Below are 24,211 nucleotides of genomic sequence, written 5' to 3'. Positions count from 1 at the left end.
GAGTAGCACACTACTATAGGAGGTCGGTCGCACATACGAGCGTGACCCCAAACAAGATACAAAAAACAACCGACGATCCCCAACGCTTGGGGGCTCGCAAAAAATAGACTCCAACAAGGAGCGCGCAATCAAAATCACATTCCCAGGCTGCGCCACGCACCATATCATGTTTGGATATCTCAAAAAATATATTGTTAAACAAAAATATATGCAGTGTGGACCCACTTATAGGACACATCTAATCAGGAAATATTACGACCCACCAACAGGTTGTAATCACCAAAAGCTCTTCTACATAGGCAAAATAAGAAATTCAAAATGGGCTCGCCCACCCTCAGCGGGCGGGGTCTGCGTCACTAGCCGCGCAGGTCCTCAGTTTCGAAAAATAAAGTCTTCAAATTTAAAATAGGCTCGCCATCTTCAGCCGGCGGGTTCTACGGCGCAAACCACGTAGGCCCTTACTTTCAAAAAAAACAAAATAAAATTTCAAAACAGATTCGTCCACTTCTATCGGACGGGGCGTCCACGCTCAGCGGACAGGTTCGCCATCTTCAGCCGGCGGGGTCTACGTCACAAAACGCGTAGGTCCTTATTTTCAAAAACATCAAAACAGATTCGTCCACTTCTATCGGACGGGGGTCCACCCTCAGCGGACAGGCTCGCCCACCTTCAGCGGGCGGGGTCTGCGTCACTAACAGCGCAGGTCCTTAGTCGCTGCAGCGATAACTTTTATCGGTTTTCCCTTTTTCTGAAAATTAAAGGATCGGTTTTCCCTTTTTCCGAAAATTAAAGGATCGGTTTTCCCTTTTTCCGAAAATTAAAGGATTGGTTTTCCCTTTTTCCGAAAATTAAAGGATCGGTTTTCCCTTTTTCGGAAAATTAAAGGATCGGTTTTCCCTTTTTCCGAAAATTAAAGGATTGGTTTTCCCTTTTTCCAAAAGTTAAAGGATTGGTTTTTCGTTTTTCCAAAAAAGAACGATGTGTTGGATTTTCCTTCGTTTTACGTCCTATAAAAACAAGGGGGTTATTTCGTTTAGCTAGCCCTGAAAATGAGAATCTTTAAAAACGTTTTACCTCGTGATTGGGCTTGGCCAGGCCCAATTACACTTTACAGCTTTAATTTCGAAAACATTTGTAGCTACTCCCAATGACAAAGTGAGGGAGTTTCTACGCATCTTTAGATCCTTCCAATGACAAAGTGAGGAAGTTTCTATACTATCAGTTGACAAATCCCAATGACACATGAGGGGTATGTCGACACTTCAAGTGATGACCCTTAAGTCAAATGTTATCACTCGGGGGCTCGTGAGACCCTCGCAAAACAGGTCACATACACCATGGCTTGTGTGACGCACTCCGTCTAATACTTTGACCATCGTCTTACTCCAAGACTCAGTCAAAGTGGGGGCTAACTGTAGACACCTACTTTTGTCCCCATTCCCGCAAGGGAAAGGTTAGATGATGAAAGCATAAAAACTCCACTTGACAACGCATCTCCTATAAAATAAACGAATCTCGATTCCCCATTTTATTTCACCCGAAACCTGCTATTTATGGAAACCTGCTAAAAATAGTAACTGCCGTAAAAGGTAGCGTCTAAAAGTGGCAAATCATAAAAGATAGAAACCTGTCAGAATTAGGTGTTGCACTCCAACATAAATCCTAAATGAGATAGAAAACCGCGAGAATCCTATTCCTAATAGGATTCGGAAATAAGAGTTACGTATTAATTAAAATCCTAACGAACCTAGAGTTCGTAACGGGCCCAGACGCATTCCGTCATGAAATTGATACGCGCTAAAAGACTCGAATTAATCTCAAACTCTACGGATTTCAGGAATCCGAATCTGACTAAAGAATTCTGCCATACCCTATTTTCAACGCCCAGCCCTGGGCGCCGAAAATTCCAGCGCCCAGAGCTGGGCGCCGAAAATACCTGGGATGGATTCTTTTCCTAATTCTTTGTGGAGTAGAACTCTGCAATCCTATCTTTCCACGAACTCTTCCTATAAATAGGCCCCTAGTTTCGACGTGAAACGACACAACAACAACACATAATATATTCTGAGTATTGACTCTAAACCCCTTATCCTAAGCCTCTCGCTGCTAAACTGTTTACGCGTTCTGTCGCAATCGATCCATAAATCGAACAGAACGTATCCTGTCCCATAATTGAGATTCGTTAAATAAAAAGGAGAAATAGCAAAGTCAAAGTGGTTAGTTTTCTGAGAACCGTGACGCACCTCTCAATGGTGCGTCGTAATGTGTCCCTTTTCGATGATTTAACTGCTTTCCTCGCCCTTTTTATGAACTGTTAAACTAACCTAATATGATTGTTCTATCACGCCTAACAAATATAATATTTTTGGGAAATCGGATTATCATGCTAGGTCCCTTAATGCTATTTAAATCAGATAATCACGATCGAACACTAGTGGAAAAAACCCCTGTTGTAGCCCCCTTGTTGAGGGGGGCATACATAAGCGCGCCTCAATAGCTACTTAGTCAACGCGGGTCAAATATTTTACTATTCTGTTGAGGCGGGCTTTTTTAGTGTTCGCTTCTACAGAAGCTGTTGAAGGGGGCTTTCCTTGCCCGCCTCAATAGATAGAAGCTGTTGAAGGGGGCTTTTAATTGCCCGCCTCAATAGGGTCTATCTGTTGAAGGGGGCTTTTAATTGCCCGCCTCAATAGGCTACATTAAATTTTAAAAAAATAAAACCACCGCCAAACAGATCGATAAGCTTCTCTTCTCTTCACATCTCTTCTCTTCACATCTCTTCTCTTCACCGCGCGACTCCACCACCACCATAACCACCACCACCACCTTCCTCACCGCGCGGCTCCACCACCACCATCTGAAGGAGAGTTTCCCCACCGTCGTCTTCCCTATCTCGGTTGACTCTGTTTCACACAGTGCCGCAATATATCAAGGTTAGGTTATAATTGATTCTTGTTTTGCTTGGTCTTAAAATTCAGTTTCTCTTCAATTAGTTGAGCATAATGAGTTGATTATGCAGAGAATTTAGGCTAATGTTTCAATATTGGATGAATTTACAAATTAGGGTTTGATATTTGTGGTTTTTCTAGTTCAGTTACAAAATAGATGTTAGGTTAAATTTTTCTAGTTCAGTTACAAAATAGAAGTTAGTGATATGGGTTTTGTGTCTAAATGATGAAGGTCTCTTTTATGGTGATGGTTTATGTAAGCTATGTGAGTAGCTCGATCCAAAGTATGCAGATGAAATGAAGTGTTTGAACTTTTAAGTGGAGCGAATCGATATGAATCTGTTGAAAATATGTCTGCATAAAATATACTCATGTGTTCATTGTAATATTGATAGTTTATTAATGATGTAAACTAATCGTTGATATTGGATTGTAGCTTTATAGGCTCTAAAATTACCATAGCTTGATGTATTCACTATAGTATATTGTGATGTTTTTTGTACACGCTTATCTACAATATTCTGATGTATGACAGTGGAGACTGTTGTTGCTGCTGCTTTGATTTTCAAGTTCTTTTAGTTCCATTTTTATTATGCTACAATATTGCTCTTGCTATTGTTGAGTTCCTATTCTGGGGTTTTGTGAGATCGGAAACTGTCCATAGACAGCTGCCTGTGGGGCTTTGACAGGTTCAACAAGGACTAAAATAGGTGCAACAATAAACTTTGTCACCTTCTACTTGGTTGCATTGCCTGTACTAGTTGTTATGGCATTTTCGGTCAAGGTTGGATTTATCGGTCTGTGGTTTGGGCTCGCAGCAGCTCAACCAGCTGGTGTACCTGATGCAACCAGCTGGTGTACCTGATATAGCCTGCTACAGTATCTGATAATAACGCAGATTGTAAACACTTCTTTATTGCAAGTATTATGTTAACGGTGTGAAAAAAACTAGTCTGCCCCCCTAGAGATTTTTTTAGTCTTTTTTTGTTTCTTGGTTAAAAATTTAATCAAGCCAGGTCGTCGAGCACCTGTCAAAATTTGAAAATGTATGCACAGTCCGCAGCAAACCTCCGTGCCTCTTCCTTTGCCGAGGACCAGTCTCATATTAACTAGTTCTACTTACAAGGCTTTTGACTATGGCTGAGTATGAGTAGTGCCAGGTGCTTGTAGCTTAACTCTTGCATAGTTGCATGCATAGGGGCTCATTCAGTTATCCATCCTGTTGCATGGAAACAAACTGTGGTTTGATATTTAACTTAAGAAAGGACTTTAATAACCAAATTAGGAGATTCTATAGCTATGTTATTTTATGTGGAGCTTTTTCCTTTCTGTTACTTTTCAACTAAATCTAATAGCATTTGCTTACTTCTAATTTTCAAGGGAGATGAAGCATCATTGCAAAAAGCGCTGCATTTGGTGTACAACCTCAATCAGGACTGTGTAGATGTTCTGTTTTATGCTTCTTGGTGCCAGTTCTCGAGGAACTTCAGACCAAGCTATTCAACCCTGTCTTCCTTATATCCATCTATTCCTCATTTTGCAATAGAAGAATCAGCCATCAGACCAAGGTTTGGACTTAAAACCAAATCTTAGTTTTTTTTAACTCACCAGTTCTACGCACTGATCTGCACAGCTCAGATCAGAACTGTGCAGATCAATGCACAGAACTGATCAGAATTGACCAGTTCTGTGCACTGATCTGCACAGTTCTGATCTGAGCTGTGCAGATCAATGCACAGAACTGATCAGAACTGACCAGTTTTGTGCACTGATCTGCACAGTTCTGATCTGAGCTGTGCAGATCAGTGCACAGAACTGATCAGAACTGACCAGTTCTGTGCACTGATCTGCACAGTTCTGATCTGAGCTGTGCAGATCAGTGCACAGAACTGATCAGAACTGACCAGTTCTGTGCACTGATCTGCACAGTTCTGATCTGAGCTGTGCAGATCAGTGCACATAACTGCACAGTTCTGATCAGTTTTGTCCACTGATCTGCACAGTTCTGATCTGGGCAGTGCAGATCAGTGCACAGAACAGAACTGATCAGTGCACTGAGAAGCTAAAACAGTACTTCATGCATGTAAATTACACCTTCAAACATGTAAATTACACCATACTGTAAGCAAAGTATCAAATTGTAAACAAAGTCATCTTCAAAACGGTTTTTATGTACTTATCCATCATCAACCACCAGAAAGCAAACATCAGAAACTAAGCTAGTATAGTTCGTGTGTCAAAATTAAGATTGCATCATTAGAGAACAAAGATCTTATGCCAAGCTAGTATAGTTCTTGTGTCAAAATTAAGAATTTGTGGCTTGATTTATCTAATTCTGTGTAAAACCTTGTGTTATTAGAAATGAGTCGTCGTTGGATGTACGGTGACCATACTACGGTGGAATACTTGAGTGGGGTTGAGGAGTTCCTTAGATGTGCTTTAGCACACCAACGGAATACGAAAGCCGCAAAGATCTATTGTCCTTGCCGTGATTGTAACAATGTAAGGCGGTTAGCTGATATTGATGAAATTGAGGATCATTTATTTCGTCGTGGGTTTAAGCAAGATTACCATGTCTGGTTTTGGCATGGTGAGAAAATACTTGATCGTCCAAGTTCTAGTGTGAATGAATTTGATGTTCTGGCAGAGAGTGATGAGAGTGATGAGAGTGATTCTGATATTTCTGAGAATAATGAGATGGATGATGATGAGCAAGAAGATAATGAAATAAATGAAATGATGGATGCGGTGAAAGATCACTTGAATGAACGACCTCACATACTCGAGCAGGTATTAAAGGCTGCTGAGACGCCTTTGTACCCTGGGTGTACAAAATTCAAATTGTTAGAATGTGTGGCATCACTTTCCAACTTGAAAGCGGAGAGTGGTTGGACCGAAGAAAGTTTCACGAAATTATTGAAACGACTAGGTCTTTGGTTTCCCGATGGCAATGACATTCCCACCTCTGCCTATTATGCCAACAAATTGACGAATCCCTTAGGCTTAGAGGCCGTCAAGATAGATGCTTGCCCAAATGATTGTATTCTTTACAGAAAAGAGTATGAAAATTTGGATAAGTGTCCAACGTGTTCTATGTCGCGTTACAAGCGTAAAGGGGCCAATTCAGCTAAGAGGGGACCGCCCGCCAAGGTATTGTGGTATCTTCCGATCATACCTAGGTTTGAGCGCTTGTTCTCCGTAAAGAAGAATGCTAAGTATCTGAGGTGGCATGCGGAAGGGAGGAAGAAAGATGAATTCCTTAGACATCCGGCTGATTCTCCTCAATGGAGAACTATTGATAAGAAGTATCCTGAATTTGGCAAGGAGGTTAGAAATCTGAGACTTGCTCTATGTACAGATGGGATGAATCCATACGGCTCTCTGAGTAGTCAGCATAGCACTTGGCCGGTTCTTCTTGCAATTAACAATCTTCCTCCATGGTTGTGTATGAAACGCAAGTATATCATGTTGTCACTCCTCATCTCAGGGCCTAAGCAGCCAGGACATGATATAGATGTGTATCTCGCTCCACTCATAGATGATTTGAAATTGTTGTGGAATGAAGGTGTTCCAATGTTCGATGCTCACACCAACTCAAACTTTACATTGCGGGCAATGGTTTTCTGTACCATAAATGATTTTCCGGCCTATGGAAACTTGTCTGGGTACAAAACCAAAGGAGAACAAGCATGCCCTATATGTGAAGAGGACATGAAGCCCACACGGTTGGATCATTTCAAGAAAAATATCTACCCAGATTTCAGGAAGCACCTTAGTCGATATCATCCTTATCGTAAGAAGAAGAAGGAATTCAATGGGTTCACCGAGGAAGGAGTAGCTCGTACACCTTTGACAGGATCACAAGTTTATGAACGTATCAAAAATGTTGAAACCAAATACGGTAAGTGCTTCAAGTCCAAGTCTAAAAAGGGTGTTTTATGGAAGAAAGTGTCTCCATTATGGGATCTTCCCTACTGGAAAGATTTGTCGGTTAGGCATTGTCTCGATGTAATGCACATTGAGAAAAATGTGTGCGATGCTATCATCGGGACTTTGCTAAACATACCAGGAAAGACCAAGGACAATGAGAATGTGCGGAAAGATATGAAAAAGAAGAATATTCGACCAGATTTGTGGCCTGTTAAAAAAAAGGATGGTACAAAGACCTTTCTGCCTCCAGCGTGTTACACAATGTCGAGAAAGGAGAAGAAGAAGTTTTGTGAGTGCTTACATGGCATTAAGGTTCCCTCGGGATATTCGTCGAATGTTAAGCGCCTAGTGTCTCTCTCGGACCTTAGGTTGATTGGTATGAAGTCTCATGATTGTCATGCACTGATTAATGTATTTTTGCCAATTGCACTTCGTGGGATATTGCCGAAACACGTGAGACATGTTATAACAAAACTTTGTTTGTTTTTCAATTCCATATGTGCTAAGGTGATTGATCCGGAGACTTTGGATGCTTTGCACAATGATGTTGTTGAAACTCTATGTCGATTTGAAATGTATTTTCCGCCTTCTTTCTTTGATATAATGGTGCATTTGATTGTCCATTTAGTTCGCGAAGTCAAGTTATGTGGTCCGGTGTTCTTAAGATGGATGTATCCTTTTGAGAGATTTTTTAAGACTTTAAAGGACAAAGCAAGGAATCCGGCTAATCCAGAGGGTAGTATCATTCGGGGAGTCCTTAAAGAAGAGATTTCTGGATATCTAGCTGAGTTTTTGTCAAGCCTTGAACCAATAGGACTTCCAAAATCTCGACATGTTGGTAGGCTCGCAGGGGAGGGAGTAATTGGTAAAAATGTGATATCTCCTCCATCGGAGAGGAAGAAGAAGGCACATCTTTGTGTGTTGCAGCATCTTACAGAGGTTCATCCTTATTTAGAAAAGCATCTGCTTGAATTGCAACATTGTAATCCTAAGTTGAAGGAAAGAGCGTTGATGCGGGAACATAATCGCACATTTATTGAATGGTTTAAGAAGGAAGTTGGAAAGAAACAAGACCATGATGTTTCTGATACGATCAAGTGGTTATCTCGAGGTCCTCGACTATGTGTTCGATCTTTTGAAGGATATGATATCAATGGGTTCACATTCTACACTAGAAGGCAAGATGAAAAGAGTGTAGTGCAAAATAGTGGAGTAAAGGTTGTTGCATCATCTAGGGTCTATGCAAGCGCTAAGGATAAAAGGCCGGTTGATTCAACACAATCATATTATGGTGTTATCGAAGAAATATGGGAGCTTGATTATACCTATTTTGTGATCCCTGTTTTTCGGTGTCAGTGGGCTAACAACCAAAATGGTGTGAAGCGAGATGAAATTTTCCCGGGTTTAACCTTGGTGAATTTTGATCGACTAAGTGACAGTGACGAGCCATTCATTCTAGCATCACTAGCTAAGCAAGTTTTTTATGTGGTTGACAATATTGATCCTAGATGGCGTGTTGTTGCCCAAGGAAAAAGACATATTTTGGGTATTGATGATGTTGTAGATGAAGATGAGTATGATGAGTATGATGACACACCTCCGTTACCAATGGTTGTTCAACCATTGCCAGAAGAGGAGGATGCAAATAATACTAATCATATGCGTACAGATCATACGGAAGGAATATGGGTTACGAATCGTAATTGAAACATACATGTGTAAGTTCGGGCTTCACTTCTGATGCATTGTTGAAGTTTTTGACTTTGTTCTTTCTATTCATATCTGAAAGCCTGTGCGCCTTGGAATTTTTGTTATCTTGACTACTTAAATTTGAATAGTGAAGGATACTTGTGGATATTAATTCATATTTTTTTTCTAAAAATTCAACCCCAATCAATTGCCACTTGTATTGTGAAGAGGAATTGCAGTGATAGTCTCCTACTTTATCCCTCCTATTTAAGTTACTGAGAGTCTGATACTTCTAATAACTTGACTAACTTTATCTGGTTTTTTCACACAGGTGTAAACTTGGTGAATGTCGTATCCTCTTATGTGAGCCAGGTTCCAAGCACAGGTTGCAGAAATTGCAGTTGAATTTTCCTAGGTTAGTTTTCAGTACATTTTGTCTAATAATATCAATTACCTGTTCTTGTTTGCATGGCTTTGTGATTGGTAACTTAGTTTCTGATGTTTGCTTTCTGGTGGTTGATGATGGATAAGTACATAAAAACCGTTTTGAAGATGACTTTGTTTACAATTTGATACTTTGCTTACAGTATGGTGTAATTTACATGTTTGAAGGTGAAGATTTGAACTCCAGAATCATCAAATTAGACCAGGAATCAAATTTGACATATATTGCATTTTATCAATCCACGAGAACTGCAAGTAGCACAAGGAATATGCACTGATCAGAACTGTGCAGTTATGTGCACTGATCTGCACAGCTCAGATCAGAACTGTGCAGATCAGTGCACAGAACTGTGCAGTTCTGTGCACTGATCTGCACAGCTCAGATCAGAACTGTGCAGATCAGTGCACAGAACTGGTCAGTTCTGATCAGTTCTGTGCACTGATCTGCACAGCTCAGATCAGAACTGTGCAGATCAGTGCACAGAACTGGTCAGTTCTGATCAGTTCTGTGCACTGATCTGCACAGCTCAGATCAGAACTGTGCAGATCAGTGCACAGAACTGGTCAGTTCTGATCAGTTCTGTGCATTGATCTGCACAGTTCAGATCAGAACTGTGCAGATCAGTGCACAGAACTGGTCAGTTCTGATCAGTTCTATGCATTGATCTGCACAGTTCTGATCTGAGCTGTGCAGATCAGTGCGTAGAACTGGTGAGTTATGATTTTTTTTTTGGGTTGTTTTTTTAGGTGAGGTTTGATTTGGGATTGTTTTGCATGTTAGGTGTAATACCATAAGGCCATTATTTTAGGTATAGCTTTGTAAATGGCCAATTGTAGCATTTTGCCCAGAACTGTGCAGTTATGTGCACTGATCTGCACAGCTCAGATCAGAACTGTGCAGATCAGTGCACAGAACTGGTCAGTTCTGATCAGTTCTGTGCACTGATCTGCACAGCTCAGATCAGAACTGTGCAGATCAGTGCACAGAACTGGTCAGTTCTGATCAGTTCTGTGCATTGATCTGCACAGCTCAGATCAGAACTGTGCAGATCAGTGCACAAAACTGGTCAGGTTCTGATCAGTTCTGTGCACTGATCTGCACAGCTCAGATCAGAACTGTGCAGATCAGTGCACAGAACTGGTCAGTTCTGATCAGTTCTGTGCATTGATCTCGTAGAACTGGTGAGTTATGATTTTTTTTTGGGTTGTTTTTTTAGGTGAGGTTTGATTTGGGATTGTTTTGCATGTTAGGTGTAATACCATAAGGCCATTATTTTAGGTATAGCTTTGTAAATGGCCAATTGTAGCATTTTGCTCTCTTTTCTAAGTATTGCTCCCTTTACTAAGTATTGCTCTCTTTTCTTTGTTGCAGGACCGTAGCTACCATGGATGATCATCGTGATAATGAAATACAGGGAATTGATGGAGCTAGTCATCCTACGGGGGAATCACAAGGTACCAACACTAGTAAAAAGACCAAATTCCGTGGTCCGTCAAAAGGAGTTCAAGCCAAAAAGCCTATGCATCTTCAGTATAATCAATATGGAATCCCCGATGGAGAATGGTCAGGAGAATACGGGAAGCAAGTTGGGTCTTGTGCTGCTAGAATTAACATTAATGTGAAAGAATATTCAACGTTAGATGAACACACAAAGAAGGGGTTTTGGGAGGAGACCAAGGTAAACATTGAATAAAAACTTGATTTGTATTCTCCTAGATTATCTATTTGTGTAGCATACGTTTCTAACAATCTCTTATCCATAAAATTAACAGCTTCTGTTCCACATTATTGATGATCCGGCTAAAAGGAGAGAAAAATATTTTCATATGTGTGTGGCGAAACGCTTTGGAGCTTTCAAGTCCAGGTTAACGCGGCGTTGGATAACTAAGAAAGAAAAAATGCCGAAACATCAGACAAATGACATGCCTTGGGACATCTACCATCAAATCACAGAGGATGATTGGAAAACATTTGTGATAGAACGAAACAAGCCGGAGATGTTGGTAATAATGAATTTACTTTGCTAGATATTTTTTTATATAATTATATGATTAGTTTGTTGTTGCCATCTTTAAATGTTCGACATGTTCTTTATGTGTTTTTTGACAGGTTCGTAGAGAAAAAGCAAGTAAAAGTGCATTACAAAACAAGCACCCACATCGCACAGGCCAAAAGGGTTATGTTAGAAAGAGACCAGAGTGGATAAATGATGGGCGACTACCGCCAGAGGCAGCTTTAACCCTCTCAAGTGGCTCCTCCTCAGTGACCTCATCACTCACCACAGCGCCAGATAGATTTAAGAAGTTTAGATCAGTAGAGTGGATCTTGGCTCATCAAGTTAAAAACAAAGAGGGAAAGTGGGAAGTTGACCCGAATGATAAAGAAGCCGTAAATATTGCTAAGATGGCTGTAAGTGCATATGAAATTTTACGTTCTATATCCTTTTCTTTCCTAATTCCTAGTTCTATTGCTAAGATTGCTTCTCCTTTCCATCATGTATACCATCTAATTTTTACTTTCCTAATTCTTATAGTTGGAGTACATAGAAGAAGAGGGAAAAGGAAATATTTCATTCACCCAGGGAGAAGATGCCCTCACCAAGGCTATGGGAAAAAAGGATCACCGTGGGCGTGTCAAGGCAACAGGTGGAGTTAATGTCGGTTACAAAGTTGCTTTCGGTCCAATAGACCGAAGTAGTAGATGTGGCCATATTGAACCATCACCGGAGGCTATCGAATCAATCAGAGCTTCGGTGAGAAGGGAGTTTGAAGATCAATTAGAGAGAAAGGTGGCGGAGGCCCTCCAAAACCAACTAGCCACATTGAAAGCAACCGGTCAACTACACACCCTCTCTACCCCCGCACTTGATTCTGCTCTTGTAAGTGATGAGTTTGATGTTAACCGTGCACTCGTAACCTGTTGTCCGAGTTCATCGCAGCAACCACGCGAGCTGAAGGTATATATTCTCTATAGTGCATACACTCAAAACACCCCTAGCTAGGTTTTTAATATTGTACTTTGTAGTGATTTCTGAAATTTTGTAAATTTATTTGTGAAGGCCATAACTCCATGTCGTCTTGCCCTTGAGGATAAAGTTTTGGGTAACAAAGTGATAGTGGCAGATGGTATGGCGTACCCATTGGATGGTTCGTTGCACCAACACTTTAGATCGATGAAGCCTAGTCATTATAAGGTCCAAGTTGATTGTATTTACGACGGACATGATGATGACACTCTTCCGGTACCTACTGGAGATGGATTCAATAACTTAGGCAGGGCTCTTGCTAGTTTTGTGCAATGGCCAATTCACTTGGTGATTTTCGAAGAAGACGAGGTATAACTTTTTTATTATTAATTGTCATTCATTGCGTTATGCATCTGTTTAGAATTAGATTCAGAGCCTTGAACTCCTTTGGTTTCTACCTCTGTTTAGGAGTACTCTACTCCACGCCCAACAAAGAAGTCCAGGAGTCAGATTTTTGAAGAGGTGGTTGGTAGCTCCAAAGGGAAGAAAAACGAATTAATTGTCAAAGAGAAGACAACAGAATTAGTTGTCAAAGATAAGACAACAGAATTAATTGTCAAAGAGAAGGCAACACTTGATTTAGGGTCCAAAGAGAAGACAACACTGAAGTTAACGGCCAAGGTAAACCATATGCTTCCCACTCCCCTGTGCTTCAACACTGAAATCAAAACTGAACTTTTCATGCTAGCTTAACATTATTGTTACAGGGAAATTCATGCTCAAATAAGTTGGAGTCGAAATCGAAGTCGAAGAACTCTAAGACGGCCAAAGAGATGGTAGGTAGTTGTGATCGTAAAACTGAAGAATCAGCCGCCAAAAGTAAGAAGCAAAATTTGGCAGACGACACAATTCAAGGTCTTGGCCCATCATGCAATTATTTGAAGTTTATCATCAATACGGCGCCCGGTGATGTATATAAAAATACTTCAATCCCATTGCCCGCTTCGGTTTGGCATTATGACGAAGATCGACAAACTTATGTAAATGAGGTTGACGTTGAAGAGTTCCTTAGAGGGGCGTGCCTCAACATTTCAGTGATCCAAGTCTATATGATGTAAACTTTTCCATCGATATTTTTGTTTTTGGTTTTGTCAACTATAATAGTTTTTGAAATTTTTGCATTATACATTTACTTTGTAGGTGTTTATTCCACGAACACACCTTTGCATTTGACAACTCTCAGATTGGGTTTGTTTGTCCCGAGGCAATGTCAAGCTCTAGAATCAAGGCCAACCCTCAGGCTGCATCAATGTATTTGAAAGTAGTTTTCAATGCTGAAATTGAAAAGGAGAAGAAGGGTGATCCTAACATTACCAAGTGGTTTTTGATCCCATACCATCAAGAGTAAGTGTTAGAGATTGATCGATATTTGGTAAATAGCTATGTTATTGTTATTTTCATGCATAAGGTTGCAATAACATTTATATATAATGCAGAAATCATTGGATTTTGTACGTGTTAGACCTACGTAGAGGTTGTGCGTATATTTTCGACTCTGCGATAGGTTCCAACCGAGAAAATAGTGCATGGGGAATCTTGTGTTTGTAAGTTACTTTCAATTCTTTTTAAGTTATTTCTTTTCGTGCCGAATCAGATTCATGAAGTTTTACTCAACTTCCAGGGCATACCAAGTGTACAAGTTTAATGATGGGATTTGTCCGAATAGAGCGACTATGCAGGGGTTGAAAGGCTTCCATGTAAAGGTATATCATGCTTACTAATTAGCTTTACTTTTTTTTTGGGTAACTACTTGGATATATAATTTATGATTTATCTCCAAATCAGTGTGCTCAACAAGTCGGCGCCCACGAGTGTGGCTATTACGTTATGAAGTTCATGCATGAAATAGTCACGTTACACCATAACACTGATGAGCGGTTAGACAATGTTCGTTCTTTTACCATATGTTAGTTGAACTACTAATACTAGTACTTTTACGTAGTAGAATTCTTAATTTACAAGTAGCATTACTTATCATGTTACTTATTTCAGGCTTACACTCCAAGAAATGCGCCTTATACCGATGAGGAAATAGATGTGGTTCGTGAGCAATGGGCTAAGTTTTTTACAACCGAGTATTTATTTACTTAGGTTGTTTAGACACAAAGATGGAAGCGTTTATATCTTCATGGATTTGGTAAAGTTCTTTAATTTTTCCATAATTACAAGTCTGCTGGATTTGCTAATTTATTGCTTTGAATACTAATCTGCTGGTCTTGCTGCTGTTGCATGTGAATTCTGATCTGGTGGTCTTTAGAATTTCACTTCCATCTGTGTGTTTCTCCTCTGTTTGCTTCTGTTTAGAGCTAAAATGACATTTCCGCTCCCAACTTTGAACTAAAAAACCTAAGGACTCATTTGATTCTTATTACATGTCTAATATGCATAGTTTTAACTTTCTAAGACTCATTCGAATCTATTTATGCACATTTAAGGCTCATTAGGTCGTTATAGGTCATGTTTAGAGCTAAAATGACATTTCCGCTCCCAACTTTGAACTAAAGAACCTAAGGACTCATTTGATTCTTATTACATGACTAATATACATAGTTTTAACTTTCTAAAACTCATTCGAATCTATTTATGCACATTTAAGGCTCATTAGGTCGTTATAGGTCATGTTTAGAGCTAAAATGACATTTCCGCTCCCAACTTTGAACTAAAGAACCTAAGGACTCATTTGATTCTTATTACATGACTAATATACATAGTTTTAACTTTCTAAAACTCATTCGAATCTATTTATGCACATTTAAGGCTCATTAGGTCGTTATAGGTCATGTTTAGAGCTAAAATGACATTTCCGCTCCCAACTTTGAACTAAAGAACCTAAGGACTCATTTGATTCTTATTACATGACTAATATACATAGTTTTAACTTTCTAAAACTCATTCGAATCTATTTATGCACATTTAAGGCTCATTAGGTCGTTATAGGTCATGTTTAGAGCTAAAATGACATTTCCGCTCCCAACTTTGAACTAAAAAACCTAAGGACTCATTTGATTCTTATTACATGTCTAATATGCATAGTTTTAACTTTCTAAAACTCATTCGAATCTATTTATGCACATTTAAGGCTCATTAGGTCGTTATAGGTCATGTTTAGAGCTAAAATGACATTTCCGCTCCCAACTTTGAACTAAAGAACCTAAGGACTCATTTGATTCTTATTACATGATTAATATGCATAGTTTTAACTTTCTAAAACTCATTCGAATCTATTTATGCACATTTAAGGCTCATTAGGTCGTTATAGGTCATGTTTAGAGCTAAAATGACATTTCCGCTCCCAACTTTGAACTAAAGAACCTAAGGACTCATTTGATTCTTATTACATGTCTAATATGCATAGTTAAAACTTTCTAAAACTCATTCGAATCTATTTATGCACATTTAAGGCTCATTAGGTCGTTATAGGTCATGTTTAGAGCTAAAATGACATTTCCGCTCCCAACTTTGAACTAAAGAACCTAAGGACTCATTTGATTCTTATTACATGTCTAATATGCATAGTTAAAACTTTCTAAAACTCATTCGAATCTATTTATGCACATTTAAGGCTCATTAGGTCGTTATAGGTCATGTTTAGAGCTAAAATGACATTTCCGCTCCCAACTTTGAACTAAAGAACCTAAGGACTCATTTGATTCTTATTACATGATTAATATGCATAGTTTTAACTTTCTAAAACTCATTCGAATCTATTTATGCACATTTAAGGCTCATTAGGTCGTTATAGGTCATGTTTAGAGCTAAAATGACATTTCCGCTCCCAACTTTGAACTAAAAAACCTAAGGACTCATTTGATTCTTATTACATGTCTAATATGCATAGTTAAAACTTTCTAAAACTCATTTGAATCTATTTATGCACATTTAAGGCTCATTAGGTCGTTATAGGTCATGTTTAGAGCTAAAATGACATTTCCGCTCCCAACTTTGAACTAAAGAACCTAAGGACTCATTTGATTCTTATTACATGACTAATATACATAGTTTTAACTTTCTAAAACTCATTCGAATCTATTTATGCACATTTAAGGCTCATTAGGTCGTTATAGGTCATGTTTAGAGCTAAAATTACATTTCCGCTCCCAACTTTGAACTAAAGAACCTAAGGACTCATTTGATTCTTATTACATGACTAATATACATAGTTTTAACTTTCTAAAACTCATTCGAATCTATTTATGCACATTTAAGGCTCATTAGGTCGTTATAGGTCATGTTTAGAGCTAAAATGACATTTCCGCTCCCAACTTTGAACTAAAGAACCTAAGGACTCATTTGATTCTTATTACATTACTAATATACATAGCTTTAACTTTCTAAATCTCATTCGAATCTACGTATGCACATTTAAGGCTCATTGGGTCGTTATAGGTCAACAACGTACTTAATTACTATAGTCTGCAACTATATCTTTTAATTTTATGCTTCAATGGAATGTAAAGACAATATCGTGAGTGTAAACTTTGGTACTCATATATATTTTCCTTCCATGCAACTTGCAGGCTAGGGATCGAGTCGATTGGAAGAAAGTCAACACGACCTTACTTAAGGTTTGTAATGCATGATCTAAAGGGACCTAAGTGGCTGGATTAGAGACATTTGTTAGATTAGCTCTCTAGCCTTTTGTCTTTAGTTGTTAATATTAGTTGTAATTTGTTAGACTAGCTAGGTGTTTAAAAATTGTAAACATACGTACTATATATACGCTTTGCTCTGTTGGGTTAATATAAATGAAGTTAATGTAATGATTTATTTATCAAAGATAAGCAGATTCATACCTTTGCTATTTTGGTGTTGATTGGGTACAGGTTTCAATACTCAATGGAGTATATATCTAGTTGTGGTTATTGCCGCCTATTTTATATTTTAAAAGAATTTGGAAAAAAAAAAATTAATGTTGTTGAAGGGGGCTTTTAATGTACGCCTCAACAACATATGAACTTTTGGCGCAAAAATAAGGACCTGTTGAGGGGGGCATTTAAGAAGTGAGCCTCAACAGAGGAGGCTGTTGAGGCGGGCTTCTTAAATGCCCCCCTCAACAGGTCCTTATTTTCGCGCTTTCTGTAGAGGTTTTTGAGGCGGACTTTTGAAAGCCCCCCACAACAGATCACCTGTTGAGGCGAACAAAGCCCGCCTCAACAGATCACTGAGCTGTTGAAGCTACGTCTGTCGCAGCGGGCCTTGTTCGCCTCAATAAACCCAAAATGCCCCCCTCAACAGGTATTTTTTCCACTAGTGGAATTAGTATTATATGTTGCATATTGCTAAAATCAATTCAGATTAGTTTAATAGTTAACGCATGTCCCTTCAATTATTTATGCTGAGCTAGTAAGGATATCCTGCCTCTGGAGTTATCGACGAGCGATTTACTCCTCTCAGTAGTTACAGTCCCCCGAACCCTCAATCTCTACCTTGCGGGTGTATATTGAGAGATCCCCACACCAGGGATCACAAGGGAACCTACGGCCGTCGTGGTCAAACATAATTGCACTCCCTTTATGTCACGATAACCGGGTTTTGTCAGTTTTTCTCATTGTCGTTAAAAACTGAATGGCGACTCCTATATTACTAGTCAATTGGGTGTATACTCACAGGAAATCTAATTACACTTGATTGAATAAAAAGAATCGTCACACCCACGAGGGACAAGGTCACGCATTAACCTCGTGCTTTTTCGACCCCCTCACAATCGCCTCCTCTTCAAGTCAATGTTTTTTGTAAACAATTTTTTAGAAGATGCATCACGTAGCGGATAAACCATAATATAAATGTCTTTTAATTATATAATACTCCCTCCGTCCTAGAATACTTACAACGGTTTGACTTTTTTCACTATTCACATAATTCACTTTGACCCTATTTTATTTATAGTATATGAAAATAAGTGTTAGCATATAATATATTGTTGGCTTCATCTTAATATATATTTTCAAAATATTAATATTTTATAAGTTTTTATAATATATATATAATTGAAGATATTGATGGTCAAAGTTGTGCATTGGCAAGCGTGTCCAACCAAACCGTTGCGAGTATTCCAGGACGAAGGGAGTATAAACAGGCCCGGTCATTGGGCGTTCTGATCTATGCTACAGCATAGGGCCCAAAAATTACAGACTGTTGGGTTAAAAGTAAAAAAAGAAAGATAAAAAAGACACGCTTCTTCTTCAATTCCCTTTGTAACACCCCGACCTCTAATCCAATTATTAAATCATAATTAACAGCGGAATTAACCTAATTTGGTCGGGACATTACCAGCCGTAACTCCCTCTTGGGAATTACAAGGCAACCATCAATCATAATCTATTAGAACTCCGAAATAATATAATAATCCTTTATATTCCCAAAATTAAGGTACATCACTTACTAAAAGTCTTTAATTAAACTATTAAAGCATTAAGCATAAACTAGGTGAATAATATTAAAGTGAAATCCTCGCCACTACTCGTTTCCATCGTTCCCAGCAGTACCTAAGACAGAAAACAAAAACGGTGAGCCGAAGACTCAGTAACGACTATCCTAGCAACGTAAATTCATTTCAATTCATTTTATTTAATAGCACAGGGAGAATAGAATATAGTAAAACATTTTATAAGGTCCTTTATTTAAGTCATTCATACTTTAGGGTGCACATGCTAGCCGTGGCAAGTATGACATGGTGGAACGTCTTCCACGATGGACCGCTGTCCATAAAACATGGGGCCTTGGCCCGAAAACATGAGAGCCTTGGCTCAATGGGCGGATGCCCCATGAGACCGAGAATAGTAACCTGTGAACATATACTACCAAACGGACTAGGTCTTTCACTTTCATTTATCATGTTTCGTTTAATTTTACATTTTAGCCTTTTTACTTCGGTTGAAGTAACATGTTTCCTTTGGATCATACGATCAAACATCCTTTCTTTTCATGGTTTCTTATAAACAACATTTTATAAAAAATTCAATCAATCATAATATCATTTTATAAGAAATTCAATCAATCATAAAATAAGGAATAATTCCATCAAATCATATTATAATAAATTATTCAATCAAAACATAATTCATTTCCCGCAATTCAATAAAACATGTCAAAGCATTCAGATCATAAATTCAATCATATTGTCATGATTTCATAAATACATTTAGAAGGGAATTGCGGGTATTAGCAATAGCCGTTACCTCACTTCCACGATTTTGGCTAAGGATTTTCGCTGGTTCGTTCGTCCTGAGCTCCGAGTCCAATTTCTTTAAAAATATTAAATCACAGAATTAGTATTAAATCGATAAATAATTTAAAATAAATATATTATAAATAATAGATTTTATAAATAATGGTTTTATTAATAAATATAATTTCATAATTTAATGCAATTATTATTAAACGAAATTTTACTCGAAATATATTTATATATTTCATAAATCGATTTACGTGAAAATATTATATAAATTCGGTTTTTGATAAATAAAGCTAGTAATTTATTTTAATAAAATCGATAATTAAACCTGAAAATATTAAACAATTTATTAGTGAATTCTTATATCATAAAAATTTGTTGAAAAATGAAAACTAACAATTAGGAAATCTGAAATACTAATTCAGTTTTTTTTTTTTTTTACTCACCATAGGCCCAAATTGAAAGGCACAATCCTAAAATTGAATGTGGATGACAAAGCAAGGTTTCACAATTGAAACTCAATTTTAGGTTTACTGGGAAAGGAACGCGAGCAGGGGAAGGGGGCCGAAACAGGGGAGGCACGAAGGGGGAAAGAGAGGAGGAGAGGAGGCGGCTGGGCTAGGTGGTTCGGCGTCGCAAGCCTGCGCCGGTAAAGGTGGCAGTGAGGGTGGGTGGTTTGCCGCGGCGATACAGCGAGGCAAGAGAGGAAACGGTCGTGCGAAAAAAAGAAGCAGGGGATTCTTGGTGTGGTGGTTCTGGGCGAAGGGAGGGGACAACTCGGCGGCGAGGGTGGAGGTGACTGAAGGTGGTGGGGCGTGACGGTGGTGGTGCAGCGAGGCAAAGAAGGGGGAGGAAACAGGGGAGGGGCATGGGACTGCGAGGGGGAGAAGAGGGAGAAGGGGGGGTACGGTGGGTATGCGGTGGTGAATTGGTGATTGTGGTGGTTAGGGGTGGTGGTGGTTCAAGATCGAAATTACAGGGATAAAAAGGTGAGTGCATTCCATGGTTTTTGGTTGATAAAACTACAATTAGAAGCAAGGTAATTTTGTTTATGAAATTGTATGGGCTATTTGTAGAGAAATTGTAGAGATGAATTGGTGTTTCAATGATGTGAAGAATGAGATGTGGCATTTGGGTGACAAATTTAAAGAGAAGGTTTTGTTCAGTTATGACTAATGAAGGATGAAGGGATACGTGGCTTCAATCAGTGAAATTTGAAGAATGTTTGTGACATTTGTAAAGTGAAATTGTTTCTTTCCTGGACAATGTTGCGTGAATGGGAAGGAGTAAGGAAGAGGAGTTGACTTGACTTCCTTGAGGTGGAAAGAGTCAATTTAGTAACTTTAATTTATTGAATAAATTTCAGAAATTGTTTCTTCTTTTTGAGTTGTAGAAATCCGAAAATAATGGTTTTTTTTTTATAAAAATACTTTAATTTAGTTAAATTATAAATTATAAAAATAATCTTATAATTAAAGTATTTAAACTATATAAAATTCTTGTTAATCAAATTAAAGTTAAAAATTAGAATTAAAATCGATTGTAAGCTAATATTACTTATCAATCATTATAAATTGAGTTTTAAAAATTTCGGGGTATTACACCCTTCCTAGTGAAACAGTTAAACATCGAACCCCAAAAATCACTCTTCAAATTCTCTCTCCTTCAATTCCCATGGCTTGACTTCCAAAAATTGGTCATTTGATTCTCTTAATTCCTTTAATTATCTCTCCTAAAAACTAATCAATTTGACTGAATTCGTCTAGCTTTTCTCCATCTTTTAAAAAATTACCATTCATCTATAATTTTGTATCAAGATCTATATGTTGAATTATTTCAATTTAAAGAGGGGAAAATCGACAGTTATCTACAATTTGCTACAACTCAAAGAGGGGAAGCATTCAAATTCTTCTCTTTCTCCATTTGACAAGCAATCAATTCAGGTTGTATCTATCTTTCTTAAAGGTTTTATTTTTGTAATTTACATGTAAATTTAAATTGTTGTTTGATTTTTCAAATGCTCTGAAATATTGTAATTGTAATTGTTTGTTTCTGTTTAATTTTCAATTATTGAATTATGCTAAAACGTGAATGCAAAAATAAGAATGGAAAGAGTTTGCGCTTAAGGCTGAAATATTGTATTTGTAGGGGTCATATGAACTTCATTAATAAGCTTAGCACAGGGCAACCAAATCGCCAAAGCCGGCCCTAAGTATAAATTTGTGTTGATAGCCTAAGTATAAATTTGTGAAACCATTACCTTAAAATTTTAAATCCCTCAAAAAAAAAAAAAATTAGAATGTTTTACGCGTGACAAGGAGCAACATAAGTACACCCGCATTTTTCCGGTGCCCCATCTTCATTTTGTCCCAAACTCCCAATAAAAAAATTGTTACAAAAGTACATGCTACCCTCAAATAGGAACAAAAGAATGACGGCCGGCAAGAAAGGAACTAATTTTTTTTTGAGAGAGCAAGAAAGGAACTAATTGGGGCATTAATATTTAATATATTAACAAATTACAATTAGGCTAATAAGACCAGTTAAACGACCAAAACACTACGTACCAAAAAGTTACATATTTCCTATAAATAAAACCAAACCTCTTTAACGAGCAAACCATGATACTTCCTCCGCATTTATTTAAGAAATATATTTGGCCGGATACGGGTATTCAGAAGAAAAAATTGAATGAAATAAAGTAATAAAATAAGTGGGGTTGGGTAGATATTTTAGTAAGTAAAACAGGTGAGGACCATGTCATTTTAGAGGTTGGGGGTAGGGGTGGGATGTACATAGATTATAATTAGAGGGTGAGATTGATAAGTTATAAAAATGACAAGTGTATCTATTAAATAAATACGGCCGGAAAAAGCGCAAATATATCCCTTAAATAAACACAGAGGAATTAGTTGATACTTGATAACAACAACTAACGTGTCATGGAGTCATGACATTGGTCCACATCAACCTTTAGACCAAAATACACAAACCTTGTTCGAATTAATTACACTAAAATAATAATAATTTTAATAAAAACAATTGCATTACAACCAATAAAATTAAATAGCCCGTTAATCGGTGGACCATTTAAATGATACTTTTTCCTAAATATTCAAAATTAGCCGTTGCAGTTGCACCCTCCCCTTTCCATTTATCCCTTGAACAAAGTAATCCTCCCTCTCTAGTCTCTTGTTTAATTCCATCACGCTTTCCTCCCGCTCCTCCCTTCCTCTTATGGAGTAATATATATATCCTTTCTTCATCTCTAACACCTTATTTTCACTCATATTTTCGATTTCCATTAAATACAATACAAATATTACAATGTGTTCCATCCTTGTTAACCCGAAAAGATCATTATCAACCCCTCTTCTATACCTATCTAGCAGCGCTACCGAAAGCAATAGCAGCAGCAGCAGCAGCAGTAGTATCAGTAGCGATGCGGCGGAAGATAACCCGTATTGTTATTCAAGGCAATTCGATCTTAATGATGTGAAAATGTTAGGAGGGTTGTCAAAATCATATAAACTCCTAGATGTACTTTCGGGTCATGTAGGAGCAATTTCATGTTTAGCCTTATGTGGCGAATTTGTGTTGAGTGCTTCCCAAGGAAAAGACATTATTGTATGGCAACAACCTGATTTACGCCTTTTTACAAAGTTTGGTACGGGGGAAGGCTCGGTCAAGGCTCTTGTCACCGTGGGTAATAAGGTGTTTACAGCCCACCAAGACACCCGTATTCGGGTTTGGAAGGTTTCTCGGAGGTCTGAGAACGTGTTTCGTCTACTCAATACGCTCCCTACGACAAAGGATTATTTAGGGAAGTGTATGAAACAGAGTAATTACGTCCAAATTAGAAGACATCATAAGAAATTATGGATTGAACATGCTGATAGCATCTCTTGTTTAGCAGTTGAGAATGGATTCATTTACTCAGGATCTTGGGATAAGACTTTGAAAGTATGGAGATTATCGGATTTAAAATGCTTGGAGTCAATTAAAGCTCATGATGATGCTATTAATGGCTTAATTGCTAAAAATGGGATTGTCTACTCTGCCTCCGCAGATGGCAAAATCAAGGTTTGGGGTAAGGACCTAAATAACAAAAACTCAAACTCAAACTCAAACTCGAGTTGTCATAGGTTGGAGGGGGTGCTAGAGGGTCATAAGGATGTTTCGATGAACGCAGCCCTCGTCGTCGTCGAAAATGGCAATGAGAGGGTGTACGGAGGAGCATCAGATGGATACTTAATGGGGTGGGAAAGGGAAAGGGAAAAAGAAGGGGAATTATGGAAGTTGGTAGTTGAGATAAAAGCACACCAATTATCAATTTTGTGTTTAAGTTTAATGGGAGATATTTTATGTAGTGGATCAGCTGATAAGAGTATTTGTTTATGGAGAAAAGATGGATTAAGAGGGGAGATTAGCAAAGTTGGAATCATTAGAGGACATGAAGGTCCAATTAAGTGTTTGCAAGCATCACCTAATTGTGTTGGAGGTGGATTTTTGTTGTATAGTGGAAGTCTTGATAAAACCCTTAGAGTTTGGTGGGTTTCTAAAGATATTAAGGATACAGAGGAACTTTGATTTTCAACCAACATTATTTCATCAATTTTTTAAAAATAAACTTTGTTTTTTGGGTGTTTTATTTTGATTTACTACAAATTTTTTTAATGCCAAAACATCTTTCAGTTGACGAAAGATTAGAATTGGTCATTATTTTTTGAGATTGGCCAAGGCTTTACATGTTCATTGTACTATTTGATTGAATTTTTTATGTTAATTGTATGATACTTGATATATTCTTTGATGATTGTATACTTTTTTGTTTACCAAAAAATGGTTGTATAAAGATCGATGAGCAGTTTGGTTTAATACTTCAATATAGTTTGTATTGTTTTTATTTGTAATTGTTTATGATTTATTGATAAGAGTTTGGTGCGCAATATCCATTTATGAAATTTTTATCATCTCTATTCGACTAGCTTACCTGATTA

General features: G+C 37.9%; 2 protein-coding genes and 1 long non-coding RNA gene across 5 annotated transcripts; 2 read left to right on the top strand and 1 right to left on the bottom strand.

Moving 5' to 3' along the window:
* Positions 1-2,510: 2,510 nt before the first annotated feature.
* On the top strand, positions 2,511-16,950 carry LOC130460679 (uncharacterized). 3 transcript variants are annotated; one of them, XM_056828084.1, is made up of 15 exons: positions 2,511-4,516; positions 8,899-8,982; positions 10,384-10,690; positions 10,785-11,015; positions 11,122-11,421; positions 11,546-11,968; positions 12,071-12,346; positions 12,446-12,658; positions 12,745-13,091; positions 13,178-13,381; positions 13,474-13,581; positions 13,659-13,740; positions 13,823-13,924; positions 14,030-14,174; positions 16,555-16,950. In XM_056828084.1, the coding sequence occupies exons 1-14, from the start codon at positions 4,248-4,250 to the stop codon at positions 14,126-14,128; spliced, it is 3,045 nt and encodes a 1,014-aa protein (XP_056684062.1). In that variant the 5' UTR covers positions 2,511-4,247; the 3' UTR covers positions 14,129-14,174; positions 16,555-16,950. The 3 variants fall into 3 exon arrangements, with proteins under 3 accessions (XP_056684062.1, XP_056684093.1, XP_056684114.1); XM_056828136.1 differs by lacking the exon at positions 8,899-8,982 and having other exon boundaries at positions 2,517-2,933; positions 4,329-4,516; positions 16,555-16,946; XM_056828115.1 differs by lacking the exon at positions 8,899-8,982 and having other exon boundaries at positions 2,513-4,516; positions 16,555-16,949.
* Positions 16,951-18,372: 1,422 nt separating this feature from the next.
* On the bottom strand, positions 18,373-20,391 carry LOC130460670 (uncharacterized). Its single transcript, XR_008920648.1, has 3 exons — positions 19,658-20,391; positions 19,216-19,281; positions 18,373-18,522 (listed from the first exon to the last, which is right to left on the bottom strand). It is a non-coding gene; the product is annotated as an uncharacterized lncRNA (long non-coding RNA).
* A 1,953-nt stretch (positions 20,392-22,344) lies between these two features.
* On the top strand, positions 22,345-24,080 carry LOC110775596 (protein JINGUBANG). The gene has a single exon (XM_021980208.2). The coding sequence runs from the start codon at positions 22,539-22,541 to the stop codon at positions 23,799-23,801; it is 1,263 nt and encodes a 420-aa protein (XP_021835900.1). The 5' UTR covers positions 22,345-22,538; the 3' UTR covers positions 23,802-24,080.
* The last annotated feature ends 131 nt before the right edge of the window (positions 24,081-24,211 follow it).

The sequence above is a fragment of the Spinacia oleracea genome, chromosome 1, assembly GCF_020520425.1.
Source record: "Spinacia oleracea cultivar Varoflay chromosome 1, BTI_SOV_V1, whole genome shotgun sequence".
Classification (NCBI taxonomy): Eukaryota; Viridiplantae; Streptophyta; class Magnoliopsida; order Caryophyllales; family Amaranthaceae; genus Spinacia; species Spinacia oleracea.
Note: the sequence above shows the minus strand (reverse complement) of the source record. Positions and strands in the feature narration are given on the sequence as shown.

Bases quoted from the DNA above. Each gene is read 5' to 3' on its own strand.
- LOC130460679 (XM_056828084.1), top strand. From the start codon at position 4,248: ATGTTATTTTATGTGGAGCTTTTTCCTTTCTGTTACTTTTCAACTAAA. The intron at 11,969-12,070 runs GTATATATTCTC...TTATTTGTGAAG, and splicing joins AGCAACCACGCGAGCTGAAG to GCCATAACTCCATGTCGTCT. The intron at 13,925-14,029 runs GTTCGTTCTTTT...TACTTATTTCAG, and splicing joins CTGATGAGCGGTTAGACAAT to GCTTACACTCCAAGAAATGC.
- LOC110775596 (XM_021980208.2), top strand. From the start codon at position 22,539: ATGTGTTCCATCCTTGTTAACCCGAAAAGATCATTATCAACCCCTCTT.